Source organism: Cnephaeus nilssonii, assembly GCF_951640355.1.
Source record: "Cnephaeus nilssonii genome assembly, chromosome: 6".
NCBI classification, from domain to species: domain Eukaryota; kingdom Metazoa; phylum Chordata; class Mammalia; order Chiroptera; family Vespertilionidae; genus Cnephaeus; species Cnephaeus nilssonii.
The window spans coordinates 58,593,976-58,610,281 of NC_137077.1; the positions used below are offsets into that span (position 1 = coordinate 58,593,976).

Consider the following 16,306-nt stretch of genomic DNA (forward strand, 5'->3'; position numbering starts at 1 on the left):
AATACACTGATGAACAAAAAGAGACACAGATGCATGAATAGACTATGGAACCTCAGAGGGAAGGCGGGGGACGGTGGGTGGGTGGGAAGAGATCAACCAATGGTCTGTGTACATATATGCATCATCCCTGGACACAGACAATGGGGTGGTGAGGGCCTAGAGGGGGTTGTAGGCTGAAAAAGATTAATGGGGGGAAAGGGGACCTATTTAAACCTTTCAACAATAAAGATTTAATAAAAAAGAGTAAAAAATAAAAATAAAATAAAAGCTAAGAATAACTGCCCTGGCCAGGTGGCTTCATTGGTTGGAGCTTCGTCCTGTACATTGAAAGGTTGCGTGTTTGAACCCATGTCGGGGTGTGTGTGGGAGGCCACTGAGCAAGTGGTGCCTGGAGAAGGGAGGCTTCTTGGAGCTAAACACAGTCCAGGCCTCACCCATGATCCCAGGCCCATCCTCTGCTGAGTGAGACCAGAACTCCCAGCTTCCTGTCGACTCCCTGGTCTCTGAGTCATAAGGCCACTTCCCCATGTTCCCCAGAATGGACTGCTCAGTAACCATCCATACTAATAAAAGGGTAATTTGCTAATTAGACTAGGTGACCGGACATCTTCTGCACATCCAACTTCCTTCCAGACAAAGCCATGGTGGTGGGGGCTGAGGCAGAGGTGGTTAGGGGCAATCAGGTGGGCAGGGGAGGGCAGTTGGGGGCCATCAGGCCAGCAGGGCAGGGCAGTTGGGGGCCATCAGGGGAGCAGTTAGATAGCGATTAGGCCAGCAGGCAGGCAAGCAGTTAGGAGCCAGCAGTCCCAGATTGCGAGAGGGATGTCTAACTGTTGCTGCCCTGTGAATGGGGCCTAAACTGGCAGTTGGACGCCCCCCCCCAGGGGTCCTCGATTGGAGAGGGTGCAGGCTGGGCTGAGGGGGATCCCCCCCGCCACCCCGTGCACAAATTTTGTGCACCGGGCCTCTAGTAGAATGACGAAATTCGTTCACGGGGGTGTATGTCCCTCAACCCAGCCTGAACCCTCTCCAATCTGGGACCCCTTGAGGGATGTCCGACTGCCCATTTAGGCCCAACTGCTCGCCTGCCTGCCTTCCTGATTGCCCCTAACTGCTTCTGCCTGCCAGCCTGATCACCCCTAACCACTCCCCTGCCAGCCCGATTGATGCCTAACTGCTCCCCTGTCAGCCTGATTGCCCCTAACTGCCCTCCCCTGCAGGCCTGGTCGCCCCCACCTGCCCTCCCCTGCAGGCCTGGTCCCCCCCAGAATCCCTTCCCTGCAGGCCTAGTCGCCCCCAACTTCACTCCTCTGCCGGCCTGGTCACCCCTAACTGCCCTCCCCTGCAGGCTTGATCGCCCCCAACTGCCCTCCCTTGCATGCTTGGTCCCTCCCAACTGCCCTCCCCTGCTGGCCTGATCTCTCACAACTGCCCTCCCCTGCTGGCCTGATTCCTCCCAACTGCCCTCCCCTGCTGGCCACCTTGTGTCCACATGGGGGTAGCCATCTTGTGTGTTGGAGTGATGGTCAATTTGCATATTATTCTATTAGATAGGATTTTTGTTATTGTTACCCTTGCTATTGAGGTCAAATCCACAAAAATGTTGCTAACTTATGTCCAGGAGCTTAGCACCTATGTTGTCTTCTATGTAGCATACTAGAGGCCTGGTGCATGAATTCATGCATGGGTGGGGGTCCCTTGGGGTGGCTTGTGGAGATCGGGCCCCAGCTCCTGCCCCCAGTCTTGCAGCCCCGCAGCCCCACAGCCCCACCTGGCACCTCTCTTGGCCTGGCACTGCCCCCTTACCTGCTCCATCATCATGCCTGTGGGGTGATCTATCGGTTCCACCCCCCTCCTCCTGCCCAGCTCCCTCAGCACCTGGGAGCCAGGCAGTGGCCCTGCCCCCCCTCCCCCAATCCCACCACTGCTGGTTGATATCTACAGAGCAATTGGGCCCCTGCTCACACCCACCTTGGCCTGGCACCGTCCGCTCACCGGCTCCACGGTTCCATTCTTATCAGGGCCAGCAGTGCCTCCACTGCCACCCACTGCCATTGCTACGTCGCTGACACCTGCCATGTTCGACGCCGCCCCCTGGTGGTCAGCACACATCATAGAGAGTGATCGAACCACCGCCTGAGGGGACAATTTGCATATTAGGCTTTTATTATATAGGATAGTTTCAGATCTTACATCAGTCTTTCATCCATTTTGAGTTAATTTTTGTGTATGATGTAAGACAATTTCATTCTTTTACATGTGGTTGTCTAGTTTTCCCAACACTATTTTATGAAGAAACTTTCCTTTCTTCATTGTATATTCTTGACTCTGTTGTTGTAATTTAACTGTCTGCATATGTGTGTTTATTTCTGGGCTCTCAATTCTGTTCCATTGGTCTATATGTCTGTTTTTCTGTCAATACCATGCTGTTTTGATTACCATTGCTTTGTAGACTAGTTTGTAAACAGGAGTGTGATACTTCTGGCTTAGTTCTTTTTACTCAGGATTGTTTTGCTTATTTAGAGTCTTTCGTGGTTCCATACAAATTTGAAGATTTTTTTGTTCTATATCTGCAAAAAATGCCACGGAGATTTTGATAGGGATTTCATTGAGTCTGTAGATTGTTTTGGGTAATATGGACATTTTAACATTGTTAATTCTTCCAATTCCTGAGCATGAGATATCTTTCCATTTCTTTATGTCTTCTTCAATTTTTTTCATTAATGTCTTTTATTTTCAGGATATAGGACTTTCACCTCCTTTGTTAAATAATATTCTTCAGTATTTTATTCTTTTTGCTGCAATTGTAAATGAGATCCTTTTCTTGATTTCTCTTTCTGATAGTTTGTTAGTGTATAGAAACACAACAGATTTTTACATATTGATTTTATACCCCACAACTTTGCTATATGCATTTTCCTAATAGTTTTCGTTGTAGTCTTTAGGATTTTCTGTATAAAAATCATGCCATCCACAAATAGTGTTACTTTTTCTTTTCCGATTTGGATGCCTTTTATTTCTTTTATTGCCTACCTAGAGGCCCAGTACACGAATTTGTGCACAGGTGGGGCCCGGCTGGCCTGCCCCCTGATTGGGGGTGTGGCTGGCTGGGGGGAGGGGCCGTGGGCGGTTGGCCAGCCATCCCCGCCCCCTGGTCGACCTCCCCTTCTAGGGGACAATTTGCATATTAGCCTTTTATTATATAGGATTGCTCTGGCTAGGCCTTTCAATACTGTTTCAAACAAAAGTGGCAAGAGTGGGCATCTTTGTCCTGTTCTTGATCTTAAAGAAAAAGCTTTCAGTTTTTCACCACTGCTATGATGTTAGCTCCAGGTTTGCCACATCTAACCTTTATTATTATGTTAAGGTACTTTACTTCTATACCCCACTATTTTATTGAAAGTTTTTTTTCATAAATGGATGTTGAATCTTGTAAGATGCTTTTTCTACATCTAATGAGATGATCATATGATTTTTATCCTTCATTTTGTTAATGTGGTATATCATGTTGATTGATTTGCAGATATTGAACCATCCCTGCTTCTCTTGGAATAACTTGCACTTGATCATGGTGTGATTTTTTTGTGTTTGTGGTTACCATGAAGTTTATATAAAACACCTTATAGATAAAAGAGTCATTTTTCTTCTAATAGCCTTTTATCTTCATTTGCCTGTACAAGTTTGTTCCTTTCCTCCTCCCCTTTTATGTTTTTGTTGTCACAAATCATCCCTTTTTATGATGTATATCACTATCAAATTGAAGTAGCTATTGTTATTTTTAATCCTTTTTTTCCCTTTAACCTTCATGCTATAATTGTCTGACACTCTAGTCTGTGATAGAGTTGCAATTTTCTGATTCTATCACCTTACTCAAAGTTTTGTATACTTCTGTTTTTTTATTTACAGTAGAACAGTTCCCTTCAACATTTCTTATAAGCCAAAAATGTGGTGAACTCTTTCAGTATTTTTTTTTTTTTTTTTTTTTGCCTGAGAAAGTCCTCATTTCTCCTTCATATCTGAAAGATAACTTGGCTGGATATATGATTGTCTGGCAGTTTTTATCTTTCACTATTTTGAGTATGTCATTCCATTCTCTGACCAAAGTTTCTGCTGAGAAATATGATGATAGCCTGAAGGGGGCTACTTTATAGGTTACTATCTTTTCTTCCCTGAATGCTTTAAGAATCCTTTTTAAAAAATATATATTTTATTGATTTTTTACAGAGAGGAAGAGAGAGGGATAGAAAGTTAGAAACATCGATCAGCTGCCTCCTGCACACCCCCTACTGGGGATGTGCCCTCAACCAAGGTACATGCCCTTGACCGGAATCGAACCCGGGACCCTTCACTCCGCAGGCCGACACTCTATCCACTGAGCCAAACCAGTTTCAGCAGAATTCTTTTTTTATCATTGACTTTAGACAGTTTTAATATAACGTGTCTTGGAGAAGGTCTTTTACATTGAGATAATTAGATGTTCTATTAGCTTCTTGTTCTTGTATGTCCAGTTCCTTCCCCAGGATTAAGTTCTCATCTATTAAATGGCTCTCTGTTCACTTTCTCCTTCACTTCTCCTTCTGGGATACCCATTATCCTATATTGCCATTCTAATGGACTCAGATAGTTTTTGTAGAGTTCTTTTCATTTTTACAAATCTTGGTTCTCTTCCTCTTCCACCTGAATCATTTATAAATTTCTTCAAGCTCACTAATTTTCTCTTCCATATGGTCTGCTCTATTTCCAGTGCTTTCTAATGTATTCTTCATCTTATTTATTGAGTTCTTTAGCACTAGAATTTCTGCTTGGTTCTTTTTTATTTTATTATTATTTTAAATATATTTTTATTGATTTCATAGAGGAAGGGAGGGGGAGAGAGAAAGAGACATCATTGATAAGAGAGAATCATTGATTGGCTGCCTCCTGCATGCCCCACACTGATTGAGCCTGCAACCCGGGCATATGCCCTTGACTGGAATCGAACCTGGGACCCTTCAGCCCACAGGCCGACGCTCTATCCACTGAGCACAACCGCCGTGGTCGGCAAACTGCAGCTCGCGAGCCACATGCGGCTCTTTAGCCCTTTGAGTGTGGCTCTTCCACAAAATACCACGGCTTGGGCGAGTCTATTTTGAAGAAGTGGCGTTAGAAGTTTAAGTTTAAAAAATTTGGCTCTCAAAAGAAATTTCAATCGTTGTACTGTTGATATTTGGCTCTGTTGACTAATGAGTTTGCTGACCACTGGGCTAGGGCTAGGTGTGTGTATTTCAATACCTGTAAAAGGTAAACCAAATAATACCATTTATAGCAAAAATAGCCCTAAATACAAAATAATATACTATACCCCTAAACCTAAACATGGTAATACTGTTTTTACATTTAAAATATTATAAAATAGAAGAATTTAGGCTCAAACATCAAATAACTCTAGGTTTGAATTGTGGCCTTTATTTACAGTGTGTTTTTGGTCATATTACTAGCCATTCTAAGCTTCAGTTTCCTCTTCTGTCAGTTACATGATAATATTACTACATGTGGTTACTGTGGGAACATAGGAGATAATACAAATAAAGCTGTTAGTACAGTGGGGAGCTCCCTAGTTTTAGCTGTCATTATTGTAATAATCATTACCATCCTATTCTCATCTGTTTTTGAGTAATTAATATTTTATTATTGCATAAGATTAATATAATTTTACTGCTTATTCTTAATAAGAGCCACAGGATCTAGAATTCACCTTGGTTCTCTCAGAATTTCTTCTGATATTGCTGGAATAATGTTCTGCTTTAGAAAGTCTGAATCAATCCTCTTCTTTTCAGATGTTCTCTATCCTTTATTGTAAAGATCTTTAATATATTGGATTTGTTATAAATTAATGATTAATGCAGAGTCTCTGAATGAATAATTCAACAATTTGACCAAGGCTTTCTTAAATCATTGGCAATATAAGGAAATTCCAGTATTGTCACAATGGTAATTTTTGCTGTAGCTACAGATGATAATATCTTTACTTTTCCTTGTTTTTACAATCCAAATACTGAAAGTAGTGTAGTTCTACAGATTTTATTTAGTTCAGGATTGGGCCAAGTATTTTTTTTTTTTTTTTTGCAAAAACGAAGCAGATGGGCCAAGTATTTTTATAGCTGGAATTTCATGTTTGTAATTAGTCATTTATACTAATGACCTTAATTAAAAATACTGTTCTTTTAAATACCATTTAATGTTCCAACCTGGGTAAGAATAAAATTTTTCCATTTGTATTTTCAGGAAATATTTTACCTTTAAAAATTGAGTGTTTTATTTTATTTTTTTTTAGCATACCTCCGGATAACCTTTCTATTCAAGAATTTCAAAGAAATGAATGTATTGATGTGGAGGTGAGGAAGCTATTTAAAACATTTTTCTGTGATCATTTGTGAAAACCACATTGTAGAAATGTTAAAAGTATAAAATTGCTAAAAAAAAAAAAAAGGGGGAAATAATAGATTAAACTTAAAACAAAAGCATGAAAACTCTCAAAGAGGTTAAAGGTTAATTTTAAAGCACTGAAATTTTTTTAATGACTTTCTAATATTTGTTAGCTTTGCACTGAGTATATGTTTTCTAGATACTTAGGTGTGTCCATTTAATAATTTTAAATAGCAGTTCATTCAGTAAATTAGTCAGCAAGCATTTTTTAAGGCTTACTCTACAGTTTAATGAACAAATCAGATGTTTGTAATTAAAATTGATCTATCAGTTGCTTAGATTTCTCTCATTTTTAACCAGCCATAGATGACCTTTATCATTCTTAAAAGAAATGAGTTTTAAAGAATATAGTTTGTTGAATATAAATGGAATTTAAAGTAGGAGTTTTTGGTTGTGGATTTTTGTTTGTGTGTGTGTGTGCGCGTGCGTGCGTGCATGCGTGTGTGTGTGTGTGTGTGTGTGTGTGTGTGTGTGTGTTTTATTCTTTAAGTAGGATAGGGAACTTTAAGAATATAAAATCAAATACTTTAAAGTGTACATAAAAAGCATAAGCATCATCATATAGATACAAAATACTGCCTTTTGTCCAGTTACTATATTAAAAGTCTTGTAAACTTTTTTAAAACATTTCTTCAAAAGGCAAAAATAGTACATGATATATTAGAAATAAGATCAACATTTACTAAAAATTGTTGCATAACAATTTATATATTGTAAACAGTTTATAGTATTGACTACTTTGTGATAAAGTTATTTACTAAGACGGGGAGAAGCTGACTAGTCATCTTCTATATTAACCTTAAAATGTTTGTGTACTTCTATTAAAGGAGATTCTTTAAGTGATTTTTTTTTACATAAAAGTTAAATCTTACATTACAAATTGTTATTTGAGTCAGTCTTCTTCAAGAAAAAAAATGCATTTGAATTTGCCTGTATTGTTTTAGGTAGTTCAGCTTATCAGCACTGAGATACTACCTTATGCCAATTTTATTCCTAAGGAATTTGTTGGTCAGATAATGACCATGCTTAATAAGGGCTCAATACATTCTCAGTCATCTTCATTTACAGGTATGTTATTTCAGTTATTTTTAAAAAATGTTAATAAGTATTGAAGTATTTTTGAAGAAGCTTAATGTAAAAATGTTTACTCCTATGATTGTGGTAAATGTAAATGGGTAAGGTAATTTTTATGAATGTGATTTAGAGCTTTAAGTTTTACGAGGGGAAAATGTGGTAAATATTCTGTGAATTATATGCAATGAATTAATTGCAAAACACTTAAGGAATCCACTTAAGTCTTGCAGGCTGACATGTTTCCAGTTTTGTGAAGTCATGGATTATTGGGAGGTAGTAAGTGTATATTCTGCCACTTAGTAGTTGGTTAACTTTTCTAAGTTTGCATTTTGTCATCTGTAAAATGAAGATATTAATACCAACGTCTCTGGACTATAAATTTCAGAGTTAGTCCATTAAAAAAATAGATACCTTGACATTAAAGAAACTTAACATTTAGTGAATACTACTTACTATGTGTGGGGTTTTATGCCAGAATATTAATCCCATTTCTCACAATATTTTTGTGAGGACAAGTTCCATCATATTATAGAAAGGGAAATGGGTTTAAAAAACTTGAAAAAAATTGCCCACAATCTTAAGGCTGGTGGCCAAAATTAATCCTTAAAAAGAACTACATGCTCCTTTTGATTATATCATGCTGCCTTACTGGGAGATGATATATAAGTTGCCTTTTGCTGTTATTTCTCTTTTCTAAACCTGTGCTTAAATGTTAAATGTAACAGTGGCATCATAATGTGATTTTTCTGTGTGATGATTAAAAAATAGTAAAAATGTGCCATGAATATCTATCCTTAATCCCCAGAATTTACCAGAGCCATGACTAACTTCTACTAAGCTGAACACTTTAAAGAACATATATGTGTGTAGCTTGACCACTAGATGTCTCTCATGTTGCTTAATTCACAAACTAGTTCTTTTTTTTTCTAGCCCAGTTTTTAAAACTGATCTGGTAAAGTGCAGATTTAATACACATGAGAACCTCAAAGAAAAAATCTTAAAAGTCCATTTATCTTAATGTGATCACTTTTATTATTGAGTGCGTAAAAATTATAGATACATTTTTATAAAATACACATTAAGAACAATATTTATAATTATTAGATGCAAATATTCTAGGCTAAATAGGGACTACTGAGTTACAATGTATGCTTTTTTAGTAGTTTTCTCATGCTATCTCTTGCCATTTATACTATTTTTAAAAATTCTTTTCTATTTTTATTGATTTCAGAGAGAGAGGAAGGGAAAGGGAGAGCGAGATAAAACATCAGTGATGAGAGAAAATCACTGATCGGCTGCCTCCTGCACACCCCCTACTGGGGATTGAGCCTGTAACCCAGGCATGTGCCCTGACCGGGAATTGAACTATGACCTTCTAGTTTATGGGTTGAAGCTCAACCACTGAGCCATACCAACTGGGTCCATTTATTTATACTATTAAATGTATCTGATAAGGTGCATGGACATTATTCCTATGACTGCCATAGGAAACAGACTTCTCAGCTTTGCTCTTGAGTATTCCTTAAACACACACATACGGATCTTTCTTGCTAAACAAGAGCAATTTGTAAACACAGAGGATCCGGTGATCGTTTTTAGTCCCCTGCTCTTAAGTACGATCTGACAGCCAAAGCTCACAGACATTTGAGGAAATTCTTCAACATGAAAGAGAAAGACCAAAACAAATGAAGAGGGGCAAAAGAAACTGGGAGGAAAGAAGTAATGCGGAGTCATAGAAACCATTTTTTAAAAGAAAAGCACAATTATTGTAATTAGGATGCTCAAAGAGATAAATACTTTTACATTCATGAAACAAGAAAAATGTTATTAAAAGGGAATAATTAGAACACTAAAAGAGGCCATAGAAACTAAAATGTGGTGGCTGAAATAACAAGTTCAATGAAGTGTTGGAAGAAAGCATTAATGAAGTAACCTAGAAAGTATAGCAAAGACAAAAAAGAAGAAAATATGAGAATAAATAAATAAATTTAATAAAGAGGTCTAACATCTGACAATAGGTCTTCCATAAAGAGAGCAGAGAAAAGCTAGGAGAGAAAATTCTCAAAGAAACAACTTGAAATAAATCTCCAGATTAAAAATGGTCATTCAGAACCCAGAACAGTGAAAGAAAAAGAACCCACAATAAAGAATGTTATCATGAAATATCAGAACATTCGGGGATAAAGAGAAGTTCCTAAAAGATTTCAGAAAGAAAAGAAAAAACTTCCACATAAAAGAGTTGTATGAAAATGACACATTGGAGCCTGGACCGGTGTATTCAGTGGTTAGAGCATTGACCCAAGCACCGAAGGATCTCAGGTTTGATTCCCAGTCAAGGGTACATGGGTTTGCTCCCCTGGCCCAGTTGGGGCATGTGCAGGAGGCAACCAATCTATGTGCCTCTCACATTCAGGGGGAAAATCATATATATAAATTTGCTAAGAGTTGTATTAATTTAACCTTTTATTGACCATCAAAAATTATTTTACAGAAGCAGAGATTGATATTCGTTTGAGAGAAGAATTTTCTAAAATGTGTTTTGAAACATTGCTCCAGTTTTCCTTCAGTAATAAAGTCACAACGCCTCAAGAAGGATACATCTCACGAATGGCACTCTCAGTACTTTTAAAGAGGTCTCAAGATGTACTACATCGGTATATAGAAGATGAAAGATTAAGTGGTAAATGCCCTCTTCCAAGGTATATATTTTATTAAATAAAGAAACACATTATTATATTCATAATAAAAAAACTCTGAAAAGTGTTTTCATAAATGATCTGAACTTCACCTGAGGCTGTTTATAATTTGATGTATTTCATACAATCTAAATGTTCATAAGTTTTGCTGCTGATATATGAATGTTTTATTAAGGGATGCTTTTCAGTACCAACTTACCTTTTTGAATTTGAAAAACAAATTGAATTCTGAAAATTGTTTTTTTCTCAAGGATTTCTGAATAAGGGCTTATAAATCTATATGAGCACATGATTGTAGATCTCTCTGGAGAGAAAATAATAAATTATGCTTCTAGTTTGGTTTACAGTTATTTCTAGGTTTCTCTGTAAGTCAGCTAGCCATATCTTAGATCTTCTTTTATCTAATTTGCTTATTTAAGTCCTTGTACCTAAACTGATTTGCTTCTCATTTAGCCATACTATTATAGTGGAAGGGTCTCAGAGGCTTTCTGTTAAGCTCAGGCTAATCAAAGTCGAGGTATATGATCAAAAGTCATCAAAAAATGCATTCATAAACCAGGGCTGTATTGCCAATCTACTTTTTGATGGGGAAGTTAGAATTTAAGGCAAAGCAAATGAAGTAAATAAAATAATATTGGAAGACGAAGTTATTAAAGTTAGGAAAGAGGAAATGTGGGTCCCATTTCCTAAGGTACTATTAGAGAGGTAAATCACTAGCTCTAAATCTTTGTGCACATTCTCATATACTTATAATAAATTTTTGGAGTTAGATATAGACATTTTAGAAGCTTTTGATATGTGTTACAAATTGCCTACCAGAGATTTCTACCAATTTACATTCTCCGAGTATATGATTGTCCTTTTCTTAAATTTTTAGCATTTCAGAAGTATTTGCCAGTTTATTACTTATTTTCTTTTTCAAATTTGATGAATGAAAAAGTCACATAGTAATTTAATGTACGATTTTTGAATTATCAATCCTTATTAGCCATTGTATTTCTTTTAGGATTCACTGTATTTTTAATTTATAGGGCATAAAAATTATACCTCCCCTATTCACATATATATAGATATAGATATAGATATATGTATATATATTTGCCCTTTATATATAACTAGAGGCCCAGTGCACAAATTCGTGCACGGGTGGGGTCCCTCGGCCTGACCGGCAATCGGGGCTGATTGGGGCCAGCCAGCCAGGGGGAGGGACCGCGGGAGGTTGGCCAGCTATGGGAGGTTGGCTGTGGGAGCACACTAACCACCAGGGGGCAGCTCCTGCATTGAGCATCTGCCCCCTGGTGGTCAGTGCTCATCATAGCAACTGGTCAACTGGTCATTTGGTTGCTTAGGCTTTTATATATATAGATAGCATTCCAAAGACAGGTATTAGTGACATGGTTATAGTCATCATTGAAATTGATTCATCAAAATTGATCTCTGAGGATAGCAGTTATAAAGTTGCTTTGCTTGGACTGTTTTTATTTATTAGATTATAACATTATTTGGTTTCAAAATTAACTTCCCCTTCATTTTTTTTTTTTAGATTTTTTAATTTCTTTATTGATTAAGGTATCACATATTTGTCCTCATACCCCCATTCCCATCCCACACCCCTCCCCACACATGCCCCCACCCCCCTGTTGTCCCCAACCGCTGGTTAGGCGCATATGCTTGCACTCAAGTCCTTTGGTTGATCTCTCCCCTTTACCCCCACCCTCCTCTAACCTCCCTCTGAGGCCCGACAGTCTGATCCGTGCGTCCTTGTTTCTGGGTCTGTTCTTGTTCATCAGTCTATGTTGTTCATTATTTCCACTAGATGAGTGAGATCATGTGCTATTAGAAATATACTTATAAGAACCGAAAATGAGACAAGCAATAATGGTTATGGTGACAGGAAATGAATCAGTCTGTAGTGAGTTTCTTTCTGGGCCAACAGTTCTTTTGAGACCCAATTACAATGTCCAACAGTTCCTTATGTGTACATATCAGCACTGACATTACAGTTCTGGATGGTGGAGAAATGGTGGTAATGCAGGTCCGACTCTCTCTGGTTTGGTCCTGGGCAACCTGCAGTGATGCACAGCTGCTAACTGCTAGTATGGGAAGACCAAGTCAGCGTCTTCCATCTCTGGACTGCTTCTCTTCTGTCTTCATGGCTGGAGTAGTCCTGTCGATTCCTCTCTGTTGCTGGAATCCACATGGTCTCGGAGTTGTTTTCTGAAAATATACAAACATATTCTCGACCAAAAGTTAATAAAGGAATATTTTCTATAAATTTGACTTGGGATCCTATTTCATTTTTTGCCCAAATGATTTTCCTCTGGCTTGTTTTGACACCTTGTGTGTTTTTCATGGGTGTCTTGCTTTTAGCCTTACAATTAATTTTCTAAAGTATTAATTTTCCAGATGTAATTTACTTACAGGTTATTTTTCCTTACATGATATTCTTCTACTATACCCTCCTTTTTTGATTTAAATGTTAGGAGGCTTTTGAAATTTTTATAATGTAGTCTTGATGGCTTTTACATTTTAATTTTTTGCTCTATATTATTACTGTTTTAGGTTCATTACATGGTGCACAATTTTATCATGAGATGAAGTACCAATAAAAATTTTAGTTAACACTTTAGGAACACCTTTTTGTCCAGTACAATTAATTTTTCTAGAATATTCGCTTGTTTCAACTAGCCAATTTAAATTTGCCTGAAAACTTGACTACTATTTTACTGTCAAATTTGTTACTCTAACAACAATCTTATTTTACCCTGTAAATATTAGTTGAAGGGATTATTTGCCTTCTTGAGTAGGTCCTGAGCATTCCTGGTGGTAGGCTGGATTTAGATATCGTAAACCCACTTCCCCACACCATGGGTATAAGACAACTCAAACTTCCCCTTCATTTTTAAATATTTTGTGTTTATACTATTGCTTTTCAATTGAATCTTAGTTATAGTTGTGCCATGAAGTGTTATGTTCTATCATATTATGTTTGATGCAGTTACCATTACATTATTTTCTAAAAAGCTGCATGGCAACAGGATAAAATACTTCAGTGCTTACAAAGCATGGCTTGAAATAGTACCTTGTCATATGTTAGGAAAATCTTATCTGTAGAATGAAAACACAGACTCATCCCAGGAATCAGGTTGGGGTGCTGTTTATACTATAGCAGAAGAGCTTTATTTTGTAGGGAGAAAGAAGGGACTCAGGCCCTAACTGGTTTGGCTCAGTGGATACAGCGTCGACCTGTGGACTGAAGGGTCCCAGGTTCGATTCCGGTCAAGGGCATGTGCCTTGGTTGCGGGCACATCCCCGGTGGGGGGTGTGCAGGAGGCAGCTGGTCGATGTTTCTCTCTCATCGATGTTTCTGGCTCTCTGTCCCTCTCTCTTCCTCTCTGTAAAAAATCAATAAAATATTTTTTTAAAAAAAAGAAGGGACTCAAGCTATTTTTGTTGATCCTTTGCTACAAGTTTATTCTTCATTGCTGCTGTTTCCAAATAGTGCCACCCTAGGACTGATTTTGAGCATGTTATTTGTTGTATTGGAACGTTAAATAAGTATTATTGTAATTTTAAACTTACTTTTAACAGCGTGATAAAATATGTATTAGGAGGTAATAGTAGTCTGTATTTCCATTTAATCTTTGGCAAATCTTTTTTAGTACTAATTAGTTAAAATAAATACACCTTTCACAGAGAAGTTTTAAAAGCATATATTATAAAATGTTTTAATTTTAAGTAGTTACATGAAATAGTTTACAAATAAATTTAGATTTGCATGAGTAGATTGCCTCTCCCCCTTTTTTAAATTGATAATTAATGGTAAGAACTATATATCTTACTAGAGGCCTGGTGCACAAAAATTCATGCACTTCGGGGCGGGGGGGGGGGGGTCCCTCAGCCCGGCCTGTGCCCTCTCGCAGTCCGGGACCCCTCAGGGAATGTCCGACTGACAGTTTAGGCCTGCTTCCCAGGGGATTGTGTCTACTCTGTCAGTCAGACATCCCTCTGGCAGCCTGGGAGCACTTGGGTGATGTCTGACTAACGGTTTATGCCTGCTCCCCGGGCCTGAGCCATTAGTCAGACATCCTTAGTGCTGCCGCTATGCTGGCCAGCCCAGAGCCAGCTTCTGGCTGAGCGGCGTCCCCCTGTAGAAGCACACTGACCACCAGGGGGCAGCTCCTGCATTGAGCATCTGACCCCAGTGGTTAGTGCGTGTCATAGTGACCAGTCGTTCCCAGTCGTTCCACTGTTAGGGTCAATTTGCATATTACCCTTTTATTATATAGGATTTGCACACAGAAGTACAGGTTAATAAAATGATTTCTCTTTTTTAAAAATTTAAAACTAACATTAACTTTGCATTATACTCCATTTTTCTCAAAGTCCATTTAGTTGTATAAACACAATAAAAAACACACATGCATATGTTAAAATCTTAATGGAAATAATTTCTCGTTTCTTTTTTAGGCAACAAGTAACAGAAATCATATTTGTTTTAAAAGCAGTTAGTACTCTCATTGATTCACTTAAGAAAACTCAGCCTGAGAATGGTAAGTGCTTAGAAACTTAGCTATTCCAAACTCATAATGTTTATGTTCTATTTATAATGTACTTTTTTGTATTATTATTAAGTTAACTGAATTTTAGGAACATACAGCTATTAGACTTACTTTTCTCTAGTCTTGATGACAATTAAGCATCAGCCCATTAGGATGTCAATTAAGTAAAATTTATTTGTAATGTTTTGTCTTTATGTAAAACAACTATTTGGCTGACTTTTTTTTTTTTTTAAGTAAATTGGTCTGAATTCAGGGTGTTGCATGGACAATTCACATTTTGTGTATTTTTAATATAGAACATCATTGACTTTTTCAGGTATGGGGAAGCTTCCATTCTGCATTTGTACTGATTTACTGTAGATATATCAACTGTATAAATAACTATGAATCATTTTTATAGTACTTTCTCATTTATTTTCCCTTTTTGTTACTTATTCCTGTCCAATCTGTTCTTCACATTATGGCCAGAAATGACTTTTCCAAAAGTATATTCAACCATTTATTTTTCCATCCTTGTAAAACAAAACAAAAAAATCTTTTTTACTTATTACCTACCAAATGCATGAAGAGTACTGTCTGACTATTCTATTCATGCTTGATTTCCCACTAGACCTCATACACCCTACTCTCCAACCAAATTAAAATTCTATCTACTCACGTATTACCAACCCTTTGCTTATTTCATTCTCCTGCCTACATCCACCTAATTCAAATACCACTCCTCTTTTAAGCCTGTTTTTAATCCTTAAAGGTAAATGATTTCTTTATTTTTGTTGTTGAATTCCTAGCTTTTTTATGTGTACCTTTGCATTAAAGCACCCTATTTGTGTTATAGTTATACATGTACATGACTCACTCCCCTTAAATTGTTAAGTTCTTAAGAGGCTTTTTGGGCCTTGTTTTGTTCTATTTTGAATCCTCTACAACATTGTTACTCAAAGTCTGGTTTGTTGGACCAGCCCCTGATCTTAAGAGTTTATTACTGATCCAGGACAAGGTAAAGAGCTGGCACCAGAATGTAAGTCAATTGTGTCACTAAACACGCTCACTCAGCTAATAATTTTTATACAACTTGACTTTGTTAAATAAGGAAGTATATTGGTTTACATTTTGGCACCTAAGATGACTGGCACTTTAAGCAGCATTTCTTTTACTAACCAAGAAAAAAGGAAGTTCCTAATAAATGAGTCATAGGATACTTGTTCCTGTCAGTTATTATATAATTAAAATAAATACATGTTTTTCTGTTTTTAAATCTACCCATTGGTACTTTGGCCTAAAAAGGGGGTGAGTACTATGTGAACTCTTAAGAGGCAATAATAGACTTATGTTTATTCAATCCAAATCGAGGTGTGGAATTTCTGGGGAAAATTCTGGAGCAATGTCCTAAATTCATCTCAAGTTCAAATTTAAGTTCTTATTAAAAAAAAAATACTCTGGCTAATTTTTCAGAGAGGGAAACCATGCATTGACTTTCTAGAAATCAGTCAGTAAAATCTTTATTAGATC

At 37.5% G+C, this 16,306-nt stretch overlaps 1 protein-coding gene across 3 annotated transcripts in view; it reads left to right on the plus strand.

Moving 5' to 3' along the window:
• Positions 1–16,306, plus strand: part of MON2 (MON2 homolog, regulator of endosome-to-Golgi trafficking) — a 124,960-nt gene that overhangs the window by 102,919 nt on the left and 5,735 nt on the right. For all 3 annotated transcript variants that reach the window (XM_079774207.1, XM_079774208.1, XM_079774209.1), the window contains 4 exons: positions 6,314–6,374; positions 7,410–7,533; positions 10,031–10,238; positions 14,706–14,788. In XM_079774207.1, coding sequence (XP_079630333.1) covers positions 6,314–6,374; positions 7,410–7,533; positions 10,031–10,238; positions 14,706–14,788 — 476 coding nt within the window. The remainder of the gene's footprint in view (positions 1–6,313; positions 6,375–7,409; positions 7,534–10,030; positions 10,239–14,705; positions 14,789–16,306) is intronic.